Source organism: Coniophora puteana, assembly GCF_000271625.1.
Source record: "Coniophora puteana RWD-64-598 SS2 unplaced genomic scaffold CONPUscaffold_7, whole genome shotgun sequence".
NCBI lineage: Eukaryota > Fungi > Basidiomycota > Agaricomycetes > Boletales > Coniophoraceae > Coniophora > Coniophora puteana.
The window spans coordinates 1,439,934-1,467,705 of NW_006913059.1; the positions used below are offsets into that span (position 1 = coordinate 1,439,934).

Below are 27,772 nucleotides of genomic sequence, written 5' to 3' on the forward strand. Positions count from 1 at the left end.
GCGATGCTTGGATCGATCACGCGAGCTGTTCGCGTCCGCTCCCCGATATTCCCTTCGTCTCCTGAACCACCACTCGGTGTCCTTGGGCGCAGCCGAAGGTAGCAACACATTCTCCTAAAGTGACCAATGGCATTGGAATGGACCCGCGGAAGGCGTCAGCCGACCGTGCTGCCCTGGACCCGACAGCGTCTCCTTTGTGACAATTCTTTTTTTGCTACCCCTCTCGTCTCTCCTGCCCATCCTGACGTCCTGTCCACGGTCACTCCTCTATGACTTTGTTAAATCCGCAGACAGACCCACTGCCAGTCCCAACAACAATAGGCCTTTGCGAGCAAGAGCTGAGAACACAGATAGAGGCGATGGGTCGCGAGCGAGCTGAGGCGGAGAGCGCGCGTCTGGTGCAGCAGCAGAGGATAGAGCGTTATCTGGCGTTGATGAAGGAGGACGCGCAGACTGTGGAACAGCTCAGGCTGGATAACAAGCTACTATTGGCCGACCGCTTGGCTGTCGAGCATGCTCTCAAGGCCGCAGGTGTACGCTCTACTGCTTCGTCCATTTACAACCCCTCGGATCCTCGCGACGAAGGTTGTAGCGTCCTCCCTCCGGTTCACCTTCCACTTGCTGACGAGCCTTCCTCAGGATCGTGTGAAGATATCAAACAGGTCTTCGTGGAGTGCATCCGCGATCTCTTTCTCGATGCCTCCGAAGAAGAGACCACGCACTGTGCCCTAAACCCCAGCCAAACGTATAGTATCACTCCCCCCGTTTCACCACGCTCCGAAGAATTGAAGGTGCTACGAGGCGACATCGAAGAATCCTTACTAGGAAGGCTCAGAAAAGACTTCGATGAGCGTGTGGATAGGGTCGAAGAGCAGATACGAGTCTTGGAAGAAGACAGGGAGAAGCTTCACCTTGCGCTGGAGCGCGAACGCCGGGAACGTGCACATTTGCAGGACGAGCTCGGACGTATCGCCACCCAGACACAAGACTCTCAGCCTTCCATCCTTGAGCTTCGAAATTCCAACAACGCCCTTTCTCAACAGCTAACAGAAATGGATGCGAAAGTACGGGAAGCTGTCACCAGCTTTGGGACGAAACTCAAGAGTGCGGAAAAAGCGGGGGCAATGCTGAAGAAGAAGGTCGAGGTACTGGAGGAGAACAAGCGGCTCCACTCTGTTTCAGGTCAAGATATCGAGGACACAGTGCGCCTACAGGACGAGTTTTGCCAGCGGGTACCCCTCAACAGCGGTCCACGGGCGGGTTCGCTCAAATCGTCCCTTCAAAAGGTCGGTTTGGGCAGTATCTCGGCGAGATGCTTGGAGGATGAACAGAGGCGGAAGAGCGACGAGAGCATCGCCAACCTCGAGGCGGGACTGAAGAAGGCCGATGGGGTGGAGGCAGCACTTCGGCGACGTATCGAGGAACTCGAGAAGGATGCCAAGCGGCTCGCGACCTCAGCAGAGCAGGATAAGCAGGACAGGATGCGCCTGCAGAACGAGCTGAGCAAGCAGGAGAGCCCCAACGACTCGCTCAAGTCCGGAGTGCAGAAGCTCCAATCCTCAAACTCCACCCTCACGCATCAGCTCGCCATCAAGAACGCGGAGGCGCAACAACTCGCCAACGAACTCCTGACACTCAAGAAACGTCATGAGGAGACACAGAGCCTGCTCGAGAGCCGCACACGCGAGCTCGACGTCTCCAAGGCACTCCTCGCCAAGGCTGACTCGCTCTCGTGCGCAGACGTCATTTCGCTCCTCGGCGCACTCAACGCCGGGATTCTCCAGACGGCCGCGTTCATCGCGGATTCGTTCGAGTTCTCATTCGACAGAGCGCAAGCGCGTGAAGGTGGCGTCGCGGAGATGCTGGACGCACGCACGAAGCTGCAGGACGTTATGGGCGCCGCATTGTTGGACCTGCTCGGGCGGGTGAAGCACGAGGACCACCCAACGCTCATCCAGATCGCGCTGCAAAGCTCGATTGTGGAGTTTTCGCGGTGGATGGTTTCGACTTGGGACTACGATGTGTTGCAGGCGGAGCAACCTCTCATGGAGGTTTACCAGAACATTCGCGAGACAGGTGTGTGCTCTCTCCTCTCCCTCCTCTGGCACTGCCGATTGCTGATGCGGAGGCTTTGTATGCAGAGAACCAAGCAGTCGCCGGCCGCTGGCGCGCCCTCACCCGCGCACACGCGCAAAAAATCGCATTCCGCGAGGACGCCCAACACTCCACCCTCCTCGTCACCAACCTTTCCGAGGCGCTCGTGCTTGTGCTCGTCGCCGCCGGCTGCGTGTGCACGTACGACGAGACGTCCAAACGCATCGCGTCCGCGTTCGGTGCACGCATCTCCGCGCTCGTTGACATGGCCACGCGCCTGAACCGCGCGATGGGCGAGGAGGTCACATCGGCCGACCTGTGGCCAGCGTATATCGAGTTCGGCACGCCGTTCAATGGGGACGATATGCGCGACATGTATGCGGAGGACGGGGACGATGCAAACGCGCAGGAGTCGGAGGGGCATGTCGTGCTGTGTACGACGGAGCTCGGCTTGATCCGGTCCGAGAAGGCGCAAGTGGAGGGCCGGCCCGAGTTCTCGACGACGCATCTTGTCAAGGCCAAGGTTGCGCTGGAGAGCGTCGTCGATGGGATGGAGGTCGTGGAGTTTGAGGACGATGAGGCTTAGACGTTTGTTTGCCTCTAGGATGCATGTCGCTTTATGGCGGTCATTCTTTCTTTACTTCTTCTTCCCCCCTTTCTAACCTCGCGTGTGCTATTTTTGCGCTCTTGGACAGGTCAAACACGACTTCATGACACTTCGGTTTTTTTTCCTTCGTCACATGTATTTCTGGTTTTCAAATTCTTGCCCGCTCCCTCAGCACTCCCTGACCCATGCTGTGCTAATGTGCTGAGTTTATAGTACCATCACTGTATCAAAATGGGTACTGTTATATCTTGCTACCCTACCGTCTAACGGCTCGCAGCAAGCCAGAGATCGAAGCTTGAAGCTTTCATTACTTCAGCTCAAAAAGCGTGACCGTCCCTGCCATCGTGGGAATATGGTGCACGCACGCGTCCTCAACGCGTTTCTCGACTGCTGCCAGTCTCCTACCACCTACCTGTCCCTCTTGACCTCCGGTAGATCTGTACTCCTTCATGACTTCGTTCCATCTGAGGGTAGACCCATCGACTCCAGCAACAACAAGACTTTCCGAGCATGACCTCAGTACACAGTTGGATGCGATGCATTATGAGACAGCTGAGGCGGAGAGTGCGCGTCTGGTGCTGCAGCAGAGGATAGAGCGATACCTGGTGCTGATGGAGGAGGACGCGCAAGCCATGGAGAAGCTTCGATTGGATAACAAGATACTGTTGGCTGACCGTCAGGCGGTCGAACGTGCTCTTGAGGTTGCTACTGACGAGATCGCCGTCCTCAAGGTGGCAGTCGTACGCCCTCAGGGTTCTGATGCATTCGTTTGTCAGCCTCTCTACTCTCGCGATGAATGCAGCACTCCTCCTCCAACTTCTCTAAGTACTTTCGAAACGCGTGGCAACGAACCCGCCTCGAGCTCAGATTCGCTCGAGGGTATCAAACACATCGTCGCTGGGTGCATTCGCGACCTCTTCCTTGACACCTCTGACGAAATCACGGAATTCTCTTCCCACGGAAGTTCATCCTCAGGTATCCATCCTACTGTCCCGCTTTCCTCCGCGGATTTGAAAGAACTGCAGAGCAACGTCCAGGAGACCTTGCAAGGGAAGTTCAAGAAATGCTTTGATGGTCAAGTCTCAGAGCTTAGTGAGCGAGTAAACAAGGGCGCGAAACGCATATGGGCTCTGGAGGAAGAAACCGAGAGGCTGAACCTCGCGATGAAGTGCGATCGCCAGGATCGAGCACGTCTGCAGGATGAAGTGCATCACGTTCGAAGTCTCAACGATTTCCCTCTCAAAACAGCTGGAAGAAACGAATGCACAAGCACGTGAAGATGCCACCGATTATGAAACGAGACTGGGGAGAGCCGAGGAGGCTGGAGCAGTGTTCAGGAAGAAGATCGAGGCGGTGGAGGAAGCGAACAATCAGCTCCGCTCTGTAGCAGACCAGGACAAGCAGGACCGCATGCGTCTGCAGGATGAGATACGCGAGCAGCGAAGCACCAACGACATGCTCAAGTCTGACGTTCAGCAACTCCGATCCGTCAACGCTTCCCTCACACAACAGTTCGATTTGAAGCGCATGGATGCACAGACACTCGGAAACGAGCTCCAGACACTGAAGACGCGCCATGAAGAGACGCAGACTCTTCTCAAAACCCGCACGCACGAGCTCAAGCTCGTTCAGGGGCTGACCGCGCTGAGTACCAGGCAAGACTCCCTCTCGAGTGCAGACGTCGTTTCCTTGCTCGCTGCGTTCAACACAGAAGCCACGAATACGGCTTTCGCGGTGGCTGACTCGTTCGATTTTTCTTTCGCCAAAGTGCAGGCGCGCAAAGGCGGCGTCGCCGAGATGGAGGACGCGCGCATGAAGCTACAGGACATTATGGGCGCCTCGCTTCTCGACTTGCTCCGACGAGTGAGGCATGACGAAAACTCGACGCTTATCCAGATCGCGCTGCAAAGCTCGATTGTGGAGTTTTCGCGGTGGATGATCAGTACTTGGGATTATGACGTGTTGCAGGCGGAGCAGCCGTTAATGGAGGTGTACCAGAACATACGCGAGACAGGTACGTCGCATCCATTTGCTTTCGCCACCTTGTCTTGACACATTCGCGCCGCAGAATGCCAAATGGTCGCGGGCCGCTGGCGCGCGCTCACCCGTACGCACGCACAAAAGGTCGCCTTCCGCGAAGACGCACATCAAACCGCCCTCCTCATTACCAACCTCACTGAGGCGCTCGTCCTCGTGCTCGTCGCCGCCGGCTGCGTGTGCACGTACGACGAGACATCCAAACGCATCGCGTCCGCGTTCGGTGCACGCATCTCCGCGCTCGTTGACATGGCCACGCGCCTGAACCGCGCGATGGGCGCAGAGGTAACATCGGCCGACCTGTGGCCGGCGTATATCGATTTTGGCAAGGTTTTCAACGGGGATGATATGCGCGGTATGCATACGGAAGATGGTGGCGCGCAGAAGGGCCAGGTTGTGCTATGCACAACGGAGCTCGGCTTGATCCAGTCCGTAAAGACGCAGGAGGACGAGTTCGAGACGACCATTCTCGTCAAGCCCAAGGTCGCGCTCGAGAACGTCACTAACGCTGTGAAGATGAATGGTCGGCGTTGAAGCTGAGCTTTGCAGATCAGATCAAGCCGTCAACCCTCTGTCTTCTCCTCTTCTCTTGAGCGTTTTGTGAATGACCGTGACGTCTCTTTGACGAAATGATGTACGATTGTTTGTGCGATTCTTGCCTTCTTTCTGTGTTGTCTCGAACCAGTCTAAGAGGAAGATCCATATTGTCTGCACTTCGACTGCTTTTTTCTCCTTGATTTCCGTTACTTGCTCCGTCAGTACGCTCTCGCCTTGTGCGTTGAGTCCCGTGCGCGAATATCTCTCGGAGTCAAACTTCAGCGCTTCAGCATCCAGATTAAGGGTATAGATGAAGGTCAAACGGAAGGGGTTATTCGCCTTTGACATGCTAGACCCATGTAGGTGCTCGATACGCTGGATGCGAGCCCCTCGCTCATCTCTCATCTCTCATAAATGTTTTGGATCAAGGTACCACCACGTCTAGCACTTTACCATAATTTCTTTCTCATATAGTCCACAACCCATGGCCGCGTTTAGACAACTTTTGTAGGGAACAAGTAACTGTATCAGTGGAGAAGCATGTACGTCAACGTCAATAGTTTAGTGCAAGTTTAGTGCAACTTTGCGGACAGGAGTTGGCTTTAGTGCGGCCGGCGCGCGGGAGCGGTCGTGTTCCCGGACCGAAGAAGGTGGGAAAACTGGCTGGCGCTCTGCGCGCCTGCTAATCGTCGATGTCCTGCCATCCCAGACTCCCTCTCAGGAACTTCGTGGTTGAGGTCCTCGATGAGATGACGCACGATCGTTTGTGCAATTGTTTTTTTTGCGCTACCTCGAACCAGCCTATTACTCTGATCGCGTGGTTCACATGTCTACAATCCATTGTACAGGAGTCATATGTTGATGTCGCGGTGGTCGTGGAGTCGTGGACAGAATGCGTGGGAAATATCATGTTGGCGCGTCGGGAGCGTTTCAATCTTTGACTTTTGCTTTGCTCCCCTCTGCCACATCAACGTTTCAACCCTCGTACACAATGCATCACTGCCTTCATCTCATAGAAGTTGTTGCTCTTATATGTCAAGATCTGGATGACAAGAAGTCTCTTGCGCGGCTTGCCCAAGTTAGCCAGAACCTGAAGGAGCCCGCACTGGATGCACTTTACGCCGACATCGAGAACATCGTCGACCTACTCGGGAGTTTTCCTTCCCACGTGCTGAGCCTAGAGGAGCGTCCGCCTGATAAACCTACGCTGGTATTGTTACCCCTTCCTGGACACTTTGGCCTCAGCAAGTCACGGTTTGACTAGGTTGCAGCCAACTCGTACGGACTGGGACAGGGTACTTTCGTACACATCGAGAGTTAGATGCCTCAACGAACAGCCATTTGGGTCCGAGTCGGCCGTTCTCCCGCCAGATACCGCTGATGCTATGTGCGAGTGGATCCACCCGTTTCCGTTCCTGTTTCCAAAGCTACGTACAGCGTGCATATCGCTTCAACACGACTGCTACTACCGCTTCATCACGACGTTCATCATTGAACCTTCCCTTCTTCACTTGGAGCTGGATGGATGTTATCGGCCGCTACTCTTTCAATGTGCTCAGAATTTGGCTTCTCTGTGCCCATCGCTTGAAACTCTCAATATCACATGCAAAGTCTATCAGATCAATGACGAGGGAAACGCAATAACCCTATTCCTGCCGTTCTGGAGAACCTATGCGGCTGGCGGAACTTGCGGAAACCTCAGCTGCGGCCCTCTCGACTGCGATGCACTGACTTACCTATCTCTTCAGGCTGAATCTTACTTCAAGGTTCAATGACCATGATAAGAGGGTACACCGATGCAGAAAGATCGGTATTTTGAGGAGCTCCAGATGAATGGGCGACCTTGTTCCCACCCGATGCAATTTCTGCTCTAACGTATCAAAAATACTCATTGGACTGGCCCAATCGTGGCTCACGTTTGACGGAGGTTCTGCGAGGTAAGGTTCTGGCTATCTAGACGCCTATGACGCAACCATACGTTCTCGTGAGCGCGTGCATAATGATGAGCGCTCGCTCTCGCTCTTATGCGTGTCTTTAGCCTATTTAGGGGGCGCATACGCAAGTCAGCGGGACGCTCGTTATCATTCATCTCTGAAGAACCACCATGGCGAACCCATCCATACAGCCTACTGCCAATACACCTTCAGCTCAGGTCAAAGTCACGGATGAAGCTCTCCTGGCGAGGATTGGATACAGGCAGGAGCTCAAGCGCGAGTTCCGTCCTCTCGAGGTACGCCGTCCAGATACGAGTCCATACGAGCCTTCCGACTAACGCTGATTTGCTCCTCCTCCTTGCATCTTGAATCAGATGCTTGCTGTGTGTCTGAACGTGATGGGAATAGTTCCGACCATAGCGTGCGTGTAAACCTTCGCTAGAAGCAAAGAGGGGGAACTTATCTGATTAATATCATCCCCACATTTCATAGGTCAGTGCTCTTCAATTCAGTTCCTAATGGAGGGCCCGTAGCAATGGTATGGGGTGTGAGTCTTTCCCGCTGCATTCTTATACCACCGTTCTCAGCGGGTGTTATCTTATCAGTGGGTAGTCGTGTTCCCCTTCATCCTGTGCATCGCTTTGAGTATTGCCGAGCTCGCATCGGCTAATCCAACGTCAGGTGGGGTGAGTACTTTTATCCTCGCTCCAGCGAGCAACTTGAAATGCTGTAATCCACGGATACATAGCTATATTACTGGACGCACGCGCTCTCCCCGCCCAAATGCCGGAACTTCATGTCGTGGGTCACTGGATGTGAGTATGATTGCAGAAACAAGATTCATCCAATGAAAGAAATGCGCATTTACTTAAAGGTTGAGCACGACAGACGCAAACACGATTGGAAGCTCTACAGGTATGACCGGTATCGACTGGGCGTTTTCGGTGCAGGTCATGGCAGGCGCGAGCATGGCCACGGAAGGGGCGTTTGTTGCAACGCAGGCTCAGACTTTGTAAGCTGCGCAATCTCTTATCATTCTATTGGAACAATGTGTCAACCGCTAAATGTAGTGCTGTCTTTGTCGCAACCGTGATTTTCCACGGCATGGTGTGCACACTTGGTACGAAGGTCCTCGCAAAACTTCAAACTGTGTTGATCCTAATACATGTATTGTGAGTGACACGCATTTTGTGCGAACATGGTCACCGAGCTCACACTCGTCGTGCTCCCGTTGAAGTCTTTGTATTGTGGTGATAATCGTACTTCCTATCGTGACTCCAGCAGAGCTAAGGAATCCACCTTCCTATGTATTCGGTGGATTCACAAACAGTAAGCAGTCGCAATCACGCACCGAGTATATCATCAATGTGGCTAATATGGCAATGCAGTCAGTGGATGGCCTTCTGGATTTGCTTTTTGCCTAAGTTTTCTCGCTCCTTTGTGGACCGTAGGCAAGCCGAGTATCCATCATCACCAACTTCCTTGGAGGCTTACACTGTCCCTACACAGCCGGATACGATTCAAGTGTGCACATGAGCGAGGAGGCTTCTAATGCAGCGATGGTTGTTCCGTGGGCGACAGTAATCTCCGTCATCTCGGGATTTGTCCTAGGCTTAGGTACGTTCCTTTCAGTTGCGTGTTTGCGTGAGACCAACAGCTGCTATATGACCATTATTTTGTCCTCAGCCGTTAACATCTCTCTCGCATTTTGCATGGGCCCGTCCACCATCACGCTTGTCGACTCTCCCCTAGGCCAGCCGATGGCGCAGATCTTTTCTACCTCTCTAGGCACACGCGCTGGGCTTGCGCTCTGGTCCATTGTCATTGTCGCGCAATTTTCCGTAGGAGCCAGCTTCCTGCTCGTCATGTCACGCCAGGTGTTTGCGTTTGCGCGTGATGGCGCGCTGCCATTTTCCCGGTTTATATACAGTATCGGGTACGGACGTGGCGGAGCACTAGGTTTGATAGGAGAGGGTGTACCAGTAATAGCGGTGTGGACGCTCGTTGTTCTTGCGGCGCTGACAGGATTATTGAGCTTCGCTGGGGAACAGGCGATTAAGGCAGTATTTGCGATGTCTATGGTGGCGATTTATGTGGCATACATTGGACCTATTGCTGCAAGGGTGATGGCTGCATGGAATGAAGCTGCGTGTTTTAGGCCAGGGCCATTTCATATGGGGTATTGGGTGAGTCTTGGCTTTCCTTTGTACTGTTTCTTGCTTCCGTTACTTACGGACACGTATATGTTGATGCAGGGCGTTCCAATCAATCTAGTCGCTCTGGCGTTCATGGTCTTTACGATCGTCGTCTTTCTATTTCCTGCCTCTCCTGGCACTGCAGTGGCCGACATGAATTATGCCGTTGTTGTCCTAAGTGTGATGTTCGCGCTCATTGTGGGGTGGTATTATTGTCCTACGTATGGAGGTGTGCATTGGTTCCGAGGACCGCAGGCGAACGTCGGGACCGGATTCAACGTGCCTCGGGAGAAAGGTGATTGTGATGATCAGAGACTCGAATTTCAGCTTTAGCTTTCAGGTGAAGAGCGTAGATGAAGGTCAAACAGCGGGGGTTATACACCTTCGAAAATTTGACATGCTAGATGGATGTACAATTGGCACCTCAATTTGATCTTTCTCGCACAGCCCGCGTCTCATGCCCGCATTTCAAACTTGTTAGCAGGAGATGAATGTCCCTAGCAGTGAGACAAATGTTTATCAAGCAGATGCAAGAACACTAGCAACTCAGTGCTAATCTGCGGAGAGGAGCCGGCAAGCAGCCGGTGTTGCGGGGGAGCGGTTGTGTTCCCGGGCCGAAGCGCGTGGGAAAATTGATGGGCGCTCTGCGCGCGCATCGCTTCGCGATCCCTTGGCTTTTACTTCGCCCCCTTCAAGTTTGCAACATGTCAGCCATTGTATGCAGTCCTAAAGGACTTTCATGCACGTGTTGAGCAACATAATCGGACACCCAAGGAACGCGCTGTGAATACGCTCTCCGCCACGCAAGTCGTATACTCGCTCCACTCCACTCTGCGCCTGGAAGTGAATATGGACGTTTACATAACGGTCCCCGACGGAGGGCCACAGATTACGGTAGACGGGTACCTAGACGTCAGCGGTACGGGCGTAACCTCTTCAAATGACAAGCTCGTAGGATCATAGGGCAAAGGCGCGCAGACAACTTAGGTATGTTCGTGACCATCCTCGTACAGCCGAATCTTACATCAAGGTTCAAACAGTATTATAGCCGGTTAGCGCTGGCCCAGAATGATTGTGACATTCAGGAATGACGTGCCAAATGAATGAGTGCCTTTGCACTTCCCCGTGTTCCCTCAAATTGCTGCTGCCACGGGCCTGCTCTTATCTGCCTTGTCGTAAAGGGCCCCACAGTCCGACGCAATCGTGTCATATGTTAGATGGCCATCTCAATGAAGGCGAGTCTTTTACCTTATCTAGACCACTTATGAAGCTGCCATACTTTGACGTGGGCGGATAGCTGTTGCATAGGATCTGTCACTCTACATTCATGAGTCTGGTTCTCGTCCTTTTAAACGGGGCGCAAGCAAGTCAGCGGAGTGCCAGTGATTATTACTGTTGAGGAGCCCCATGGCGAGTCCATCTACACAAAGCGATACCAACTCTTTTTCATGTCGGATTGAAGAGGCCGACGAAGCAGTCCTCGCAAGAATCGGCTACAAGCAGGAGCTGAAACGCGAGTTCACTCCCTTCGAGGTACGTTCTGTCACTGCATCTGGACTCCCCTCGAATTCGATTATTCCACCTTTATGACATTGTCTAATACATCTCCATGAATCAGATATTCGCAGTGTGCTTTAACGCCATGGGGATCGTTCCAACCATAGCGTACGTGCATAAACCTTGGTGCGGGATAAGAACAAGAGGGCGTTTGTATTCATGATGCGGAATAGATCAGTGCTCTTTGATTCTATCCCTTATGGAGGACCTGCGGCGATGGTATGGGGAGTAAGCTTATCACGTTACGTTCATGATATGCCGTTATCTGTAACTGATGTCAGCGCAGTGGGTGGCCGTCTTTCCATTCATCCTGTGTATAGCCTTGGGAATCGCTGAGCTTGCCTCCGCAAATCCAACGTCAGGCGGGGTAAGTGTCTAAATCTCCAGTTTACGAGTGACAAGAACCATGTTTCACGGATACATCAGCTGTATTACTGGACACACGCGCTCTCTCCGCCAGGCTGCCGGAACTTCATGTCGTGGATGGTCGGATGTGAGTTTGATTCCACGAAACCTTTTCACGCCATCAGACAAAGACTTGTCAGACGCGAACACAATTGGGAACTGTACCGGTATGGCCGCCGCTGAGTGGTCGCTTGCAATACAGGTCATGGCAGCTGTGAGCATGGCCACGGAGGGAGCATTCATTGCAACTCAGTCGCAGACTTTGTAAGTTTTTCAAAGTCTTGTTATTCTGACTGGAACCGTTTGCTGACTGTTGATTACAGTGCCGTCTTCATCGCAGCTATTCTTCTCCACGGCATGGTGTGCACGCTCGGTACAAAGGTCCTCGCAAGGCTTCAAAACGTGATTACTCTGATAGAAGTGCTGTAAGCGACACATTCTCTCAAGCTCGGAGCTTAATAACCGTGCTGATTCTATTCTACCGGTCAAAGTCTCTGTATTTTGGTGATCATCGTACTTCCTGTCGTGACCCCAGCAAAGCTGAGGAATCCTCCTTCCTATGTATTCGGTGGTTTTACTAACAGTAAGTGATCACAATCAAATACCGGGTCATTCTCATCACTGCGGCTAACGCTCAATCCATTGCTACAGTCAGCGGGTGGCCGTCGGGATTCGCTTTCTGCCTTAGCTTTCTCGCTCCGTTGTGGACCATAGGTAAACTTGATATCTATCATCGCCAACATTCTTGAAGGCTGATGTGTTTATCATGCAGCCGGATTCGACTCAAGTGTGCACATGAGCGAAGAAGCATCCAACGCAGCAACCGTCGTTCCATGGGCCGCGGTATCCTCCATCATCTCGGCATTTGTCCTAGGCCTGGGTACGTCTTCTTGCATCACTTGCTTCTCGTAAGACAAGCAACTGTTAAATATCAACCATTATTTCCTACATCAAGCCGTCAACATATCCCTCGCATTTTGCATGGGCCCTTCCACTGCCGCAGTTGTCAGTTCACCTTTTGGCCAGCCAATGGCCCAGATATTCTTCGCCTCGCTGGGCCAGCGCGTCGGGCTCAGCCTCTGGGCTCTACTCATCGTGGCACAGTTCTCCGTCTGCGCTAGCTTCCTGCTTGTTGTCTCGCGTCAAGTGTTTGCTTTCGCGCGTGATGGCGCGCTGCCGTTCTCCCGATACGTATACAGTACTGGGTACAGACGCTGCAGGATACCGGGGTCGATGGGCGACGGCATACCGGTGATGGCGGTGTGGATGGTCGTCGTGGTCGCGGCGCTGTTGGGCCTACTAAGCTTCGCGGGGGAGCAGGCGATCAATGCTGTGTTCGGGATGGCTATCGTGGCGCTTTATATAGCGTTCAGTGGTCCTATTGCCGCCAGGGTGTTGGCTGCGCGGAGAGGCTTAGATGAGGCTGAGCGTTTCAGGCCTGGGCCATTTCATATGGGGCCTTGGGTGAGTCTTGGCTTTCTTTCGTACTGTTTCTCGCTTCCGTTACTTACGGACACATATATGTTGATGTAGGGCGTTCCAGTCGACCTCGTTGCTCTAACCTTCATGGTCTGCATGATCATCGTCTTCCTCTTCCCTGCTTCTCCTGGCACTACAGCGGCCAACATGAACTATGCGGTCGTCGTACTAGGTGCGACGTTTGCGCTTGTCGTGGGGTGGTACTACTGCCCTGTGTACGGAGGAGTGCATTGGTTCCGAGGACCGGTGGCTAATGTCGATACCACACCTAACTCGCTCCGAGGGAAGAAAGAGGTCAAAGAATAATAACTTCACAGATATTAAGATACATGTATACGAGTGAGAGTTAATCTGTGGTATTGTGACATCTGTGCCGTGCAGTAAGTGACCTTAGTTCGCAGTTCGCAGATGGAATCCTCTCGGAAAGTAGGTTCAAATTGCAGATTTCATCCATGCCTACTACTAGACGAGGAGCGACGGTGTTCCATAATCAGTCCGAGACATATCTGCTACAGTAAGTGGCTATGGCGACCAGTGTGGGTTATACACTTCCGGACGACGTGTATGAGTATTCGTGTCCCCGTTATCGAAGTTGCGTAGCCACACTGAGAGCCTCACAGCAGTTCTCTATCGGCACTCTGAACTTCTTTCTCATTACCGCTATTCATATCAGTGACGAGGTTTGCTCCGATGGACTCGGCGTACACCTGAAGCATGGGGATCGTACGCGATGGCTTCCGTATCGTCAGATGCTTTAGCTGTGCACCAACGCGAGCCCTGCCCCTGATGAGGTCAAGCACGAGATTCAGAGGCAGGTACCTGATGCGCGTCGCCGAGAAGTGCAAGTGGACGAGATACGGCAAAAGGAGTTCTTCGGGTTTCCCAGGGTCACTATGGGCAGATTGCGGGGGACTGAGTAGGCGGATGATGCTCTCCAAATGGGCTTCTTCAAGGTCTGACCCAAGGAAGAGGTGACGCACTTGACTTGCATCACGGAAGAGCTCGTCCAAAGACGAATTCTCTTCGGAGTACATCTGCATTAGGCCGCGGCCGACTTTGAGTGTGTGGATCTCCGAAAGAGGGAGGTCTTTGAGCACGTTGCGAGCAAACGCATTTTTTCCGAGCATGAAAATCCAAAACGAGAACGAGGCGTCGAGACATTGGTCTTCTTCGCCAGGCCTGTAGAGATACCAAGGTTCATCCTTTTCGCGTTCCACTCTGTCCCACATACAGATTTGGAATCTGTCAGCGTTTAAATCAAGTAGGAGGCATCGCGACGGATCTGGGAAATGATATGAAGTGGTGAAGAGCCTTTCGGGTAGGATAGGGATGGGCGTGAGCATCGGGTCAGTATCATGAAGGCTAACATCCAAGAGATTGACATGAACGATGGGCGAAAAAACAATGGACGTCAAGAAATGGACAACGGAAGCGAACGGAAACCGCACAAGCTTGGCCATCTTGAGCCGCGGAAGTGTCACAGCTCCCGGTCGCGTCGCCCAGGAATTGGGGGTGGTTGCTTCTTGTACTAAGCAATCATCGAGGAGAAGCCTTTCGAGGGTGGAAGCGCAACAACGGAGAATGGTGGCCATCTGCACGCTCGTTGTCCTTAGATGAGGAGGTGACCGGAACATTGGAGACGTGATATTTAGTTCAGTGAGCTTGTGGAAGATCGGGGATTTACAGTCCATTGCGAATCCATCCAGGGCGAGAGACTGCAGTAAGGGTGCCTTTCCATCAAAAAGTTCTACCGGTATTGTGAGAAGATCATCATCCCATCTCATGCGGCGATATGAGATGCGTAGCCGTTTGAGGAATGGCGCTGGTCTGGTGTATAGACATTCAGGGAGCTTGGACTCTGTGGTGGAGAAGGAAAGCTCAGAAAATCTTGAAGTCTGCGCGAGGACATGAGCTATGACCTCGTCCCAGCCTCGGTCTTGGGGCAACTGGAAAAGATCAATGTCGACGTCTATCAGAGCGGACTTCGAACGTTCGAGGAACATCTGTGACTTCTTCGGACTACGGTCCCTGTATGTCGCAAAGCTTGCCCAAAGCTGAGGGGTGGAAAGGGCGACATCGTGCCAGTATCGGGAAACATGCGACAAAACCAACGTTTGATCACCTATGTCCTTCATCTCCCGCGGTCGCATTCTGCCAGCAAGGAGCATGATGCGAGCAAGAAGCTCTGGCTGAAAAGAATCGATGCTTGCCGGACGTGCCCTTCGTGCATCAGAATCGATGTTATCGCCCAAACCGAGCAAACCAATTGAGCGCGAGTTGTCCTCCATAAGGGACTCCATGATCGATTCCATCCATGACTTCGGATCCATGTCGTTTCTTCAGAAAGGCTACACGATTGTGAAGGAGCTGATAAATGCACAATTTGAACCCACACAAGGGAACAAGTTTACATGCTTACCTAGCGAACACAGCAAGGTCACTCAAGGCGCCTGGACACAAGTGGAAAGACGGGACTCGCGGCGTCCCAGGCTCTCGCGTCGGTTTTTATCTGTATGTACTCCGGGCAGTGCGGTCTGGGAAAAGAATACAGGATCGGAATCAGACTGATGCTGTGGCATCTGGACCTGTGCGCGTCAAATACGTCCTGGCGTGGTTTTTGCTTACACGCAAAGCAAAGAAAACTCCTTACCCTAAGCAGGTTGTTGATGACAACGTGCTATCTTCAGCGGCAGAAGGTCCTGGAATAGGATGACAATTGTAACAAAGGGCGACAGTTCCGAAATATTGTGCTTGATCGAGAAAGAAACCAAGAACACGAGGAAGCGGGTGCGGAGGAGAGTGCTGTGCCTGATGGGAAAGGATTAGCTGCCTTAAAAGTTCCGAACGTCTGTCAAGGAGCAGACTCGAAGCTCTAAAAGCAACGTTCGACCTATGTTCCAAACTAAGTGACTGGGTGACACTGCTTATCCGAAACGTACATCCGTTGGGATAATTGCAAACGATGGCTACGTATGATTATTTATCCATATCACAGTTGTACAGGGATAGATGATGTGATGAGGACTCAACCAAAGGATCCACGACGACCAGTAGTGGCACGTTCTCTGTGTCTGCATCTTTGAGGATGCTGTGACTCTGCGTTTCGACCGTATCGTAGTCACTTCCTGGATGCTACAGCTTTATAGCCAGGAAGAGTCCAAGTCATACCACCTCTCCTTGGATGCTTGGTATACACGGGTCTCCGCAGTAGTGAAGGCAAATTCGACGGAAGGAATCGCAAACTCTTCGCCGATGCTAACCGCGGCTCGACGAACTTCGCTGTTCTCGAACCACTCAGAGTCCTCCGTTTTCACATTGGTCAAGGTAAGACTCGACAGACGACACTTCGATCGCCGAAGGAAGCGGCTTATGAACGCGAGGTTTCCGCATCGCGGTGGAGCGGTTACGATGAGGTTGGAGAGGGAAGGGAACGAAAGAGCGCCAAAGAGGGCTACGAGAACGTTTTCTTCCAGAGACGCTCCCTCTACCCAAAATGAGAACGTCCGTAATGTGCGAGACGACGTGGCCGTCCAGTTCTGATCTGGGTCTACCTCGCCTGCGACGATGAATAGCTCGACGAGATTCGGAGAACGGGCTAGTATAGCACGCAGAATGTGGTTTTCAAGGACCCAGTTAGGCATCTCTACCGTCAGCGAGGTCAAGCTCGACCATGGACGGTTCAGGCTCGGCGACAAGCGGTTGTCGAAGAACCTGTTCACATGGGAGTCAAACCACAGGTAGACATGTAGATGGGTGAGACGGCTGCGGAGGGGATCGGGAATACACACAGCGTCATGATCGACATGGATGTTGATGAGCGATAGATGGGTGAGATTGGGAAACTGGTGCATCCAGCCGAAGAGCGCTGAGGAGCGGATATGCGAATCCCCCTGGACATCCATCCCCTTTATGTTCTTGATCTCTGGTGTGACCGGAATGTGACCGACGTCTGCCTCTGTGAAGACCTTCGTCGGCCGAAAAATGAGTGTTAAAAACACCGAGGATGGCGGCGATCTGCCTAGGACATGTAGCGGGAGCGGGAGCGACTCCGCGAACGTCACAGCGTCCTCTGCAGTGGAAATTTTGATCATCTTCCACAGCTCGGGAATAGCTAGCACCACATTTCTCCACTGGCGGCAGACTCGGGCGATGTTCAGGGTGCCAGATAGATCGGCTTCGACCAATGTCTCGCGAGGGTACTTGGGTATACACCATTCGTTCACGGGATGGACGGGTTTCTGCGCACTGTGCACGAAGATCTTGGCTAGGAGTTCGAAGGGAAGCTGATTTATGACGGGAACGGGCTGTGATGAAGGGAGGGTAGTCTGGCTTGCCATGATAGGAACTGAAGAACGTGTGGGCTTATCAGCTGAGATCTAACGGAGCCGGTATCCCCCAGAACTCACGAGCGCTCGAAGACGAGAGCTAGGACAGGCCAGTCTATAATCCTGGCTGTGACAGACTGTAGGAAGCACGGAGACGCTATCTGCACAGCAGGAAGCAGAGAATCGGCTCCGCGGCATGATCCGGCGACTGGCACAGCTTCGATAAGCGCCCATTGGCGCTTAGATATAATAAACTTTTCTCGGACACAAGGTGAATATGTAGGAGGTCTGCACTCGGCCCCTCGTCTCTGCAGGAAATGGTGGAGCCAAATGGGTGACTGAAAGAGAAAAGGTGCGAGGCAAAAAACGAGCAAACGGATTTGAGGCGAATGTTCGCGTTCAATGATACGAATGGCATGTGCTAGCGTCAGCCGTGTATAACAGCTGTATTGACAGATAATCGCAGATACTTGAACGCCTTATTCCTCCATCGCGAAGCTTGATCGCGACAGTGTCGATCTAGTGGATCAGAGCCGGTATCAGCGCGTGCAGGCTTATTTATAATGTGCTCAAAGTGCTTACATAGAGAGGCTGCTGGTGCCGTGGATGAGGGCCGTGTCTCTTCCGAAAGGCCTGAGCTGGTTGAGAGCGTTGTGTGTTGTCAACGTTGCACGGTTTTGAACAGAATTGACTCGTGGAGCAAAAAACATCTCCCTAGGACACGTCTGAGTCATGTTGGCACACCTGCGGGGTTGATTTCCGAAATTGTCTGACTCATCGGGGCCGGGGATAGGCCTTCGAGTTACCTGGTCCAGATGCATGCAGCTGCTGGGCATTGGATCTGCGTCTGCTGCGAACCCTCCCACCCGTTCGGGTGCGAGAGCACGAAGTCGATGCTGTCCGAGAACGAGGCGAGAAAGTCCCGACCGGTTGCGTGCGATTCGGTGATGTACGTGCGGGCGCAGTGGTAGAGGTACGCCATGAAGTCGGCGAGGACTTGGAGGGCTGAGACACCCGCTGGGAGAGGGGGGATGTCGGAGTCTTTGATGTGGGAGGAGTTGAGGTGTTTGGAGCGGAGGTGCATCTTCCACCTGTTGGATGAAGCGTAAGTGAGTCCGAAGGGCCCACTAGTCTTCGAGTGGGCGAATACTCACCACTCCACCTTAGTCCAACCCTCCTCTTCGGCTTTCTCGATGACATTCTCCTGAAGAGCTTCCGCACCTATTACGCGAGTGTGCTGATTCCGGTCGCAGTAGAGTATAGAGGGGGTCTTGGAGTCGCCTCCCACTTGCTCTTGAGCAGGGTACCTGGGCAGACATTGCTCAGCTAGGCTAGTTTGGCGGCCTGAGATGCTTACCTATATACCCCTTGAATCTTCGGAACTTTACCAGGATCGAGAGTGCAGTACGATACTCTGCTGAAGGTCGTGCCTACATCGAAAGCCAGGACGAGCTTGCGAGAGAGGCCCTTGTAAGGCTGTCTGTCCAGCATCTTGGCGGCGGACGATAATGGTGGTAACAGGGAAGTGGCGTATGCAGAGTACACGAGGCTCCCTTCCTGTATTTCGAGGGCCGAGGGTTGCCCATTGTAGGCGCCCTACCGTGACTGGCTTCGGAGGTTGCAGACTTCATTTTACACGCGTGCCCCACGTGGTCCGTTTCATGGAGCTTTCAGAGATTGACGAGTGGATAGACGCGGATCAAGCGACGAACCATGAAGTCACGTAGGTTATGTAACTACACACAGTGCTGCCGATGTCTTCGTGATACATTGAGGAGAAAATCTGGTTACAAGTGAAGAAAGTCATATGTCGAGGTCGCGGTGGTCGTGGACAGAATGCGTGGGAAAATAACGCTGGGAGCGTACGCGTACGACGCAGTTCGTTTCAACTTGGTTTCAACCTTTGACTCCTGCTTTACCTGTCACGCTAACCATCGCACACAATGCATCGTTGCCTTCGTCTCATAGAAGTTGTTGCTATCATATGTCAAGATCTGGATGACAAGAAGTCTCTTGCATGGCTTGCCCAAGTTAGCCAGAACCTGAAGGAACCCGCACTGGATGCGCTTTACGCCGACATCGAGAATATCGTCGACCTACTCAGAAGCTTTCCTTCCCACGTGTTGAGTCTAGAGGAGCATCCACCTAATAAACCTATACTGGTATTCTTATCTCTTCCTGGACACTTGGCCTCAGTGACTCACGGTTCGACCAGCTTGCGAGGCAGCAGCCAGCTCGTGCGGACCGGGACAAGGTACTTTCGTACACATCGAGAGTCAGATGTCTCAACGAGCAGGTGTTTGGCTCCGAGTCGGCCGTACCCCCGCCAGAAACTGCTGATGCTATGTGCGAGTGGATCCGCCCGACTTCGTTCCTGTTTCCAAAGCTACGTAAAGTGTGCATATCGCTTCAACACGTCGGCTACTACCACTTCGTCACGACATTCATCACTGGACCATCCCTTCTTCACTTGGAGCTGGATGAATGCTACAAGCCGCTACTCTTTCGATGCGCTCCGAATCTAGCATCCATGTGCCCATCTCTCGAAACTCTCATTATAACGTGCGACATCCACCAGACTGATGACGAGGACAACGTCAACATTCATATCCCTGCTGCTCTCGAAAACCTACGCGGCTGGCCGAACTTGCGGAGCATTAATTATGGCCCTCTTGACTGCGATTCGCTGGTTTACCTGTCTCGCCTCCCGACACTGCGCTCTCTGACTATACCTGTCACACGATATTCGTCTTGGATCAACAGCCCTACATGCGGCTACTTCGGCTCTCTGGACCATCTCACGTTAAAAGTCGCCGATTATCAGGTTGGCGTGATTGCGGTTATGAAGTTATTCTCGCGGTCCGATGGCCTCAGAGCTCGGTTACGTAGCTTACGACTTCATGTACTCATGTGCCAAAGTGACGAGGTGCTATTAAGCACTCCTTCACCCCTGGCTCCCATCACAGCTGCTTTGGCGACCTATCTCTGTCGCACCACGCTAAAGGAATTCTTCGTCTCTCAGCACAACAGCCCGGACGTGGGAATAGCCACTGCGTTTATAGATCACTTCCAGAGTCTCTTTCCGCTTACCTCCTTTACTGCCCTTACTCACCTCACGACCAGGGATTACGGGAACGGGTGGGGCGACACCTTTCAGCTCACCGAATCCAAGCTCCTGGAGCTCCTTCGGCACTGGCCGGCTCTCGAGATCATTGACTGCGCTACACAGAGCATATCTCTCAGTGGTATTATTGCTATCCTTCGTCTCTGCCCCCGAATACGCTCCGTCATGGTCTCTGCTACATTTTGCTTGGACGACGTCTTAGAATATCTCTTCGGCGAGGAATGGTCACCAGGAATGCCTCTCACTTTCATCGATATTCCGTGCCACAATACCTCACTAACCGACGCGAAATTGAAGTTCCAGCCGCACGACGTGGTCTCGCCTGGGGCTGTGCAAACTGTGGCGATATTTTTCTCTAGAGTTGCTCCCAACTTAGCACCGTCTGTCCGCTGTGGATCATTGGCATACACTGTCCAACAAGATTTCTGGGATGCTGTCTATGCTGTTATGGCCCCTTTACGTTCGGGATTATGGGACGGGTTTCACAATGCGCTCCTTCCGTTGACCCAGACTTTATATCTACGCTTCTGCTGTTGTAAACGTTGTCACAATTTTGAAGAATGCCTCATGACCAATCTTAGATGCTCCCGTTGTCTCTGAACGCTTCGCGACGGGTGATAAGCCCTTTCTCAGTTACTGTTATCCGATAAACGCTGTGCGTACACACCACGGTTGTGTGCGACGCAGTCAGGTATCCGTATGTAACCATTGATACAGAGGCAACCTTCTCGGACTGACTTCCCCGTAGGATCACATTGAAATTTTCGCAAACAACTTATGAATCACCGTGACCATCTTTTAAAGTTGAATCTTATTTCAGGGTTCAACCAACGTAATAACAGGGTAGCGCTGACGCAGAAAGACCGACATTTTCACGATTTGGGCCTGAAATGAACCGGTTGCGTTGACGTGCTCCCCATCCGAGGCAAGTTGCTGATGCTAGCCTGTCGTGTAGCTTGTCATGGACGCTCTAATGTAAGGTAAAAATCAATGGTCTGGCACGATTGTGGGTCACGTTGGAAGTAAGGCTCTGGCTATCTAGACGCCTATGGCGCAACCATACTCTCTTGTAAGCGTGCGAGTGACTTTGAGCGCTCAAGCGCTCACTTTCCGCTCCTGTGCATGTATATGCCCTATCTACGAGGCACGCCAGCGGGGTGTTAATTTACACTCACCATCGAAGAACCGCCATAACCAGCCGATCCGTACAGCATATCAGCGCTCAGCAATGTTGCCACACCTTCATTGGTTCAAGCCAAAGATGCGGATGACGCCTTCCTTGCGAGGATTGGCCATAAGCAGGAGCTCAAGCGTGAAATTCCGCTCTCTTGATTACACCAGCACCTTTTACTTGCTACACGCAAGGATCGGATGCATGTATGGAAGTATCTTTTCCATCTGCGATTTGCAGGACGAGGAAGGACGAAAATCAGTTCATTCATTTTCTTGGTGAGCCCGGTACCGTAATCGCTCGCAATGCAGAGCGTAAACGGGTCGGCTTTCATGAGCAGCGACAAGCGCCGGAAGCGCTCGCGCATGGGCACGATCGAGTCGCCCCGGATGAGCACCGGGATTTCGTGCAGCGCGGCGGAAAGGGTGGCGTGTTTTCCGCAGGCGGAGCCGGGGTAAGCTTCGTGCATGAAGTAGTTGTGGTCGACCTGCAGAGAGCAGTAGATGGGTCAGTACTGTGAAAAGTACGGGTTCTTTCACAGAGTCTGCGGACCTGGTCACCCTCGTCGAGGTAGACAGACGCCTTATTGACGCCCTTCTCCATGACAGGCTTGATGAGTAGAGCCGACGAGCCGACGTAGAACTGATCATCGATGGCGAAGTCAGCCTCGTTTTTCCGGAAGACAATTTACTGAGGACTAACCACAATTTCATCAGCCGCCATCAAGTTCTTGATTGACATAAGCTTACCGCAAGACAGGCATGCCAGTCACACTCGTCTCGTGGAACGCAATGTACCACACAGGCGGCATCGTATACGTAAACAGAATCATATCACGGGTAACCGAGCACGGCTGGCGGCACTTCGTGTTGATAAGCGTACAGAGTGCACCACATCACTAAAAGTGCATAGGATTTATGAGCGCTTCGAGCGCTGTGAAAACGGAGCTGAAGTGATGACGCCGTTTAAGGCTTTTTGACAGTTTGTGAGCCTTTGTCAGTTAAGGTAACGCTCACACGTGGTTGTGATCATCGAACGCACCTTGTGATGCATTTCACCGACTTGCCAGAGTGGCTGACAACTCACGAGGGGATGTAAACGCGTACAAGGTTACGCTACGCCGACGCCGAGTTTCACAAGGACAACGTGCAATTTGCAGCCGGATGCAGAATGTACTCACAGCCCTGTAAAGCAATGTAAGTCGTGACATTGGCATATTAAGACTTTTTGACTTCATGACCGTACCATACACGGCGGTGGCCCTACAGAGCACGACAAGGGACGGTGCTGAGCACTTCCGCCTCTGTACCGTCTCCTGAGGGGCCAGGGCGAGTTCACGGCGCGGCGCGCCCAACGTGTCACACCACCGACCCTTCACAGCTTCACGCCGAGCGCAACGGACGTGCAATCTCGACCGCGGCCACCTGTCAGGAAGGTTGCTCAAATAGACGGGTCAGCTACTTGACTGATCAGACCGTGGTCGACGACCAGCCTGAGCTTTTGCGTCGCCGCATCCTTCGATGCAGTCAAGGGCCTCGTTGCGGCAGGTGACATGCACGAAAATACACGCATCCCAATGTGCACACGCTGCCGCTGGTTGAACTCGAGTCCCCGACTGTACCATCGTATTTTGCAAATAATATATTAGTTTTGCTTATCGTCACTAAGGAACACTAAGAAGATGGTCAGCAATAAGGTATGCCAGCCAAAGGACGGCATACCTTTAAGGTGCCCCAAAACCAGCGCTGTCATACAGCCTCTCGTCGTCTCCCATCTCATTGCCTCCATCAGCCGCAAGCTCACCGTCATCATCAGTCTCTTCATTGTGCTCCAAGTCCGTTTCCCACCCATCTTTATCATCGTCTGTGTCTGTGCCATCCAAATTGTCGTCCGAACCCTGATCCGAAGTTCCCCGTTCTCTGATTATAGACATGTTCGACTTTGCTTCTGAGGCCAGTTTCCGGTTCCACTCCGGGGAAAGAGAGTGACCAATTGCACCGCCTAAAAAGCGCATGAACATGTCCCGGTCTGAAAACCTGGAAATAGTGTAAGTAGACAAACAGCATAAATTGACAGAGGCTCACTCACATATTGACATCGTAATACACATACTCTTGGTCAAACTCGGCACGATTCGCCCCAAAATGCATGACAGCAATGTTATGAGGGATTGAGGGGCCGGGTGTACGACCATATTGAGACACAGGGAGGAAATGGGCAGCACGGACAACAGTGGCAGGGTCGATGAAATCCCAGCATGATGATGTACCGAGTGGATAGAATGATATGCGAGGGAGACGACGGGCTTCAAAGCCACATGGGAACCTAGGGTCTCGTTGCAACCAACGTACAAGTAACACATCGAGCCGGCGAGATTTTGATGGAGCCTCGCCACGGAAACGAACATTGACGTGGAAAATGTAGAGAACACGGGCATACCAGTATGGATGAGCGTCCTCTTCGTCTGGCTTGTCCTGTGACAGCACCATGATGTCAGCACGAGATCGGGGGTTTATTGTATCAGACTCGCGGCGGAGGTCGTAGGTTGTGTAATGGGCATGAAGTGTCTTGTGTTCGTATACTTTGTTGTCGCCGATAACGAGAGAGTCAAGCTGCTCGTCCGAGTACTCGATATCTTCTGACTCGGGTAACTCAATGCCACCAGGAAGTGCATTCTGCTCTCGTAGCCGGTCTAGTATATGAGTCTTGAGGCAAGGGATAAATTCCTTGACATAGGTGATATGAGAACAAACGCACACATGACGGGGAACAAATCTCACCGTTTTCTCCATTTGACATGACTCATTCATTGCCTCAATGATGTCATGCAGTGAGAACGAGGCTCGTGAGTCTTTAGAAACAGAATATCGCTCCCGAGGATCTGAATGAATGAGACACTCAGACTCTGTGCTACCAGATGGTCCAGCAGAACTCTCTTGGGGAGAAGCCGTGGCTTTCAAGTAGTCAACGAGCTTGACAGCAAAACGGGTGCGTGAGTCTATCTTGGTCATTGATGCCAGCATTGAATTATGCTTTTTGCCGGTGTGCGGATATCGTCCTTTTGATGTCCGATGAGCGACCTCACCCTAGATGGCCAGAATCGGACAAGTCAGCGGGAGATACACATGACCAGACAAATATTAATTACCGGTAGAGTGCTGTAATTATCTGTGGTCCCATAGCGTCGAATCATGTCGGGATAGTCTCCCAAAGAGTGAAATTTGAAGGTTTCCAGGTTCAAGCGTTTATGATGTCTTGATTGCGCAAGCCGTGCTGCACGAACCCGCCCCTGCTTTGTCTTTGCCAATGTATTAGCAACTTTGGTGACCGCCCGACGTCCACGTGCTGAGGTCTCAGCTGGCAGCTCTCGCGTATCGTACAAGGGACAGACTTGAGATTGAAACTTGCGTGCAGAGGAACCAAGACTTATCACTGCTTGATCGAACTGACTAAGTGTGAGGTCAGTATGAAGGCGGAGCTTTGCATGTGCGTGCCAGTAGCTTAGGTCGAATAGAAGATCAAGCAGAGTTTTGTTGTGGGTCTCGTTTGGTAGAATGCCTTCAAATACCGGCATTGAACACTGGAAATTTTTGACTTGAGTAAACCGGGAAGAGTCAGTAATCTGTTGCGGTACCTGAAGAATATCTTCAAAGTCTCGAGCTGCAATTCGTTTCATATCTGAGGTATTCTTCCTAAATCGGCGTATGGTGGCTCGGCCAAATGGTGGTGTGTTACGATACCTGAGCCACGTGTATATTAATTAATGGCTGCTAAATCTCCATAGAACACTAGCTTACCGATCGTTGATGTCTTGCACGGCAGAACCACCAATGGAGAGTGCCATGCGAATCAAATGCACAAATATTGCCTTCCAGACACCGAGTTCAAACTCGTGTAGGACGTCGACAGGGAATAGCGCAAAGAAGTTGACTCCTCGCTCTAGCAAGAACTCTGAGAATGCGTTCTACAGCAGAATGTTAGTGATATCAGCAGAGACGTGGAGAATCATACCTTGACCGGAACATATGAGTGATAGTCAAGCAGGGACATCACCCGCTTTGAATTAACCGACCGGCCATTCTTGAAAATACGGACGCGTGCGCGCTGAACAAGATCCTGACGTTCTGCACTGTCAATACGGGCTTTGGCACGCCGAAGCATATCCAATCTCATACCCATCTCACCAACCCGAAACTTGGGAGTGAGACAGCGTGGACATGGGAACTTTGCTAGAAATTTAATTGTACAGAGTAATACCCTTAGACGAGTGTTAGAAAAAGATCCAGAGGCAAAATATGTAGCACTCACTTCTCAGGATAATCGGCTCCATATGTGAAAAACCGAATAAAGGCACGACGAATGATGTCATCACTGCACTTTGTCAGAAGGCCCTGGTCGTATGCACGCTTGAAATCGTCATCTTGAAGCAAAAGTCTCCACACAGCGTGCACGAGCTCACGCTTGAGATGGGTATGAACGTCTTTGGTAGGAGGCTTTCCAAATATGCCGGTGTAAGTGTTTTGCCATCCGTCAGGCAGCTGAAACATTGTATACTCAGCACGCCAGCTTATACTATAATAATGGATCACCTACACTTGGAATATATGCAACGTGATGGCACGCATGAGCTGAAGGCTTGTTACGCACATGTTTTGACTGGTTGCCAAGAAATAGATAAATCGGCCATAATGACGCGCTCCCAAAATTTGCAAGGAGCGTGGCATCTGACCATAGCATAAGCGGGACAACAATACGCTCGTAGTTATCTCCAGATGGACGTGGAGCAGCGTTGACCTCATGGTACGCATCAAGAACAGCGTCAGAGCTGTATGCCTCGGAATAAACCCGCATATCTTGACCGTCTGCTGTTCTCCAGTGTTGCTCGAAAGGTGTTGTATTGTAGGTATTTGAGATGGGATCTTCAAGTGCACCTTGGACTATAGAAGCGATGCGACGGTGGTAAACTCCTTCAACTCGCAGTTTGGGAACATTCTGCTCGCCTCCAATGGTGCGACGGCCTTCAAATGGAAGAGGTATCTCGAAAGATGACACTTGCCATCCGTGTTCTTGCCGAAATATATTGCCGTCTTTGGTCTTCAAAAACTCGTCGAGGCGCTTATTCTGAGTATGAAGCCTGAAGCCCTTTGCTTCGGTTTTCTCGAATAGAGGGTGCGTAATAAGAGACTCGAGGAACTCGGAATCAGCTTCAGTCTTGGCCCTTGAGCGACCGTAGTAGTAGGCTGCAAGAATACCCTGTGTCGGGTTTGTGAACGGTGCCATGACATCTTCAACACTAAATTCGGGCAGTTCAGGTGCACCAGAGCTATTGAGAGACGTGGTTGGAAGATGACGAGGGCTAGATTGAAATAGAGGGGAGTCTGAGACATCTGCAAGCGTATCTGAGGGGTCCTGAGTGGGTGTTGAGGCGTATATACGATAGAGACCAAAAGAATTGGGCTTGGTGGTGATTTTTGAAAGCTCTGGAGCCAGTTGTGAGGACGTTGGAGAGGGGGACCTCTCAGGAGAAGGACTAGGAGTTCCACTCTGCTGTGGCTGATGAGACGAGTGCCGCATATGCGAAAGATGCATTGGGCCACTCGGGATAAGGTCTTCAAAACGTCTGGGCATTCGGAGCAAGCGCCCTGATCTGTTTGAGGTGTGGAGCTATTGGACAAATGGAATAAGTACAAGTTAGCAAGTGGAAATGATGTGACGCACTTGCTGTAGTGGTGGCATGTCTTGGCTCATGGGAAGGGGATCTATGGTTTCCACTTCATTACCAGCGAGAAGTCCTTGAAACGGGTGGAGACGAGCGGCCACGAGAAGATCTAGAGATAGGTGGTGACGAGCGGCGAGATAATTTAGAAGGGGGAGGAGACGAGCGACGGGACGATTTGGATGGTGGGGGAGATGAGCGACGAGATGATTTGGATGGTGGGGGAGATGAGCAACGAGACGATTTAGATGGTGGGGGAGATGAGCGGCCCCGTGAGGACTTGGATGTCGGAGGACCAGATGTCTTCAGTTTTTTTGCTGGGGGTGGGCGTTCGGGGGAGGACTCGGACGATTCAGAGGAGAAAAGCAGCTCCTTCCTGGAGCCGCGTTGGGGCATGGTGGTGGCAAGAGACAGAGGAGGGACAGGAGGGAATTGTCGAGAACACGTCGAGTAATAAGATGCGTTTGGCCATGTCAGTGCAAGGCGCTCGGACCACTTGCTTAATGCAGCTAAATTAATTATAACGAGCTTCTTTCTATGGAGCTTCGATTTACTTCCGCGCCGAGGACACCTTGCTGTCACTGCTCGCTT

The 27,772-nt window shown here is 52.1% G+C and overlaps 13 protein-coding genes across 13 annotated transcripts; 5 read left to right on the plus strand and 8 right to left on the minus strand.

Moving 5' to 3' along the window:
• Positions 1-1,481: 1,481 nt before the first annotated feature.
• On the plus strand, positions 1,482-2,806 carry CONPUDRAFT_125407 (uncharacterized protein; the record flags this gene model as incomplete). The annotated part of the gene is made up of 2 exons (XM_007771318.1): positions 1,482-2,076; positions 2,142-2,806. The coding sequence occupies 2 exons, from the start codon at positions 1,482-1,484 to the stop codon at positions 2,678-2,680; spliced, it is 1,134 nt and encodes a 377-aa protein (XP_007769508.1). The 3' UTR covers positions 2,681-2,806.
• A 344-nt stretch (positions 2,807-3,150) lies between these two features.
• Positions 3,151-5,452, plus strand: CONPUDRAFT_166080 (uncharacterized protein; the record flags this gene model as incomplete). The annotated part of the gene is made up of 3 exons (XM_007771319.1): positions 3,151-3,906; positions 3,950-4,715; positions 4,770-5,452. 3 exons carry the CDS (start codon positions 3,151-3,153, stop codon positions 5,270-5,272), a joined length of 2,025 nt encoding a protein of 674 aa, XP_007769509.1. The 3' UTR covers positions 5,273-5,452.
• A 1,927-nt stretch (positions 5,453-7,379) lies between these two features.
• Positions 7,380-9,737, plus strand: CONPUDRAFT_154619 (uncharacterized protein; the record flags this gene model as incomplete). Its single annotated transcript, XM_007771320.1, has 10 exons — positions 7,380-7,505; positions 7,584-7,630; positions 7,702-7,756; positions 7,815-7,895; positions 7,958-8,024; positions 8,098-8,221; positions 8,598-8,656; positions 8,719-8,826; positions 8,896-9,395; positions 9,465-9,737. The coding sequence occupies 10 exons, from the start codon at positions 7,380-7,382 to the stop codon at positions 9,735-9,737; spliced, it is 1,440 nt and encodes a 479-aa protein (XP_007769510.1).
• Positions 9,738-10,811: 1,074 nt separating this feature from the next.
• CONPUDRAFT_154620 (APC amino acid permease) lies at positions 10,812-13,151 on the plus strand (the record flags this gene model as incomplete). The annotated part of the gene is made up of 12 exons (XM_007771321.1): positions 10,812-10,937; positions 11,023-11,069; positions 11,135-11,189; positions 11,248-11,328; positions 11,388-11,454; positions 11,507-11,630; positions 11,690-11,791; positions 11,858-11,949; positions 12,018-12,080; positions 12,139-12,246; positions 12,322-12,830; positions 12,900-13,151. 12 exons carry the CDS (start codon positions 10,812-10,814, stop codon positions 13,149-13,151), a joined length of 1,626 nt encoding a protein of 541 aa, XP_007769511.1.
• Positions 13,152-13,219: 68 nt separating this feature from the next.
• CONPUDRAFT_166082 (uncharacterized protein) lies at positions 13,220-15,352 on the minus strand. The gene is made up of 2 exons (XM_007771322.1): positions 15,265-15,352; positions 13,220-15,212 (listed from the first exon to the last, which is right to left on the minus strand). Exon 2 carries the CDS (start codon positions 15,173-15,175, stop codon positions 13,460-13,462), a length of 1,716 nt encoding a protein of 571 aa, XP_007769512.1. The 5' UTR covers positions 15,176-15,212; positions 15,265-15,352; the 3' UTR covers positions 13,220-13,459.
• A 424-nt stretch (positions 15,353-15,776) lies between these two features.
• Positions 15,777-17,618, minus strand: CONPUDRAFT_166083 (uncharacterized protein). Its single transcript, XM_007771323.1, has one exon. It carries the CDS (start codon positions 17,180-17,182, stop codon positions 15,986-15,988), a length of 1,197 nt encoding a protein of 398 aa, XP_007769513.1. The 5' UTR covers positions 17,183-17,618; the 3' UTR covers positions 15,777-15,985.
• A 354-nt stretch (positions 17,619-17,972) lies between these two features.
• CONPUDRAFT_154623 (uncharacterized protein) lies at positions 17,973-18,661 on the minus strand (the record flags this gene model as incomplete). The annotated part of the gene is made up of 3 exons (XM_007771324.1): positions 17,973-18,261; positions 18,325-18,477; positions 18,528-18,661. 3 exons carry the CDS (start codon positions 18,659-18,661, stop codon positions 17,973-17,975), a joined length of 576 nt encoding a protein of 191 aa, XP_007769514.1.
• Positions 18,662-19,113: 452 nt separating this feature from the next.
• On the plus strand, positions 19,114-20,894 carry CONPUDRAFT_144627 (uncharacterized protein; the record flags this gene model as incomplete). The annotated part of the gene is made up of 2 exons (XM_007771325.1): positions 19,114-19,332; positions 19,386-20,894. 2 exons carry the CDS (start codon positions 19,114-19,116, stop codon positions 20,892-20,894), a joined length of 1,728 nt encoding a protein of 575 aa, XP_007769515.1.
• Positions 20,895-21,766: 872 nt separating this feature from the next.
• Positions 21,767-22,149, minus strand: CONPUDRAFT_31752 (glycoside hydrolase family 31 protein; the record flags this gene model as incomplete). The annotated part of the gene is made up of 2 exons (XM_007770778.1): positions 21,767-21,952; positions 22,018-22,149. Coding segments are annotated over 2 exons (318 nt in total), but the record flags the coding sequence as incomplete, so codon positions are not given.
• Positions 22,150-23,654: 1,505 nt separating this feature from the next.
• Positions 23,655-24,110, minus strand: CONPUDRAFT_41266 (uncharacterized protein; the record flags this gene model as incomplete). Its single annotated transcript, XM_007770789.1, has 1 exon — positions 23,655-24,110. A coding segment is annotated over one exon (456 nt), but the record flags the coding sequence as incomplete, so codon positions are not given.
• A 464-nt stretch (positions 24,111-24,574) lies between these two features.
• CONPUDRAFT_57638 (uncharacterized protein) lies at positions 24,575-25,207 on the minus strand (the record flags this gene model as incomplete). The annotated part of the gene is made up of 2 exons (XM_007770870.1): positions 24,575-25,045; positions 25,100-25,207. Coding segments are annotated over 2 exons (579 nt in total), but the record flags the coding sequence as incomplete, so codon positions are not given.
• Positions 25,208-25,258: 51 nt separating this feature from the next.
• Positions 25,259-26,745, minus strand: CONPUDRAFT_56708 (uncharacterized protein; the record flags this gene model as incomplete). The annotated part of the gene is made up of 4 exons (XM_007770794.1): positions 25,259-25,429; positions 25,477-25,723; positions 25,774-26,003; positions 26,059-26,745. 4 exons carry the CDS (start codon positions 26,743-26,745, stop codon positions 25,259-25,261), a joined length of 1,335 nt encoding a protein of 444 aa, XP_007768984.1.
• Positions 26,746-27,241: 496 nt separating this feature from the next.
• On the minus strand, positions 27,242-27,577 carry CONPUDRAFT_154627 (uncharacterized protein; the record flags this gene model as incomplete). The annotated part of the gene is made up of 1 exon (XM_007771326.1): positions 27,242-27,577. One exon carries the CDS (start codon positions 27,575-27,577, stop codon positions 27,242-27,244), a length of 336 nt encoding a protein of 111 aa, XP_007769516.1.
• Between the last annotated feature and the right edge of the window lie 195 nt (positions 27,578-27,772).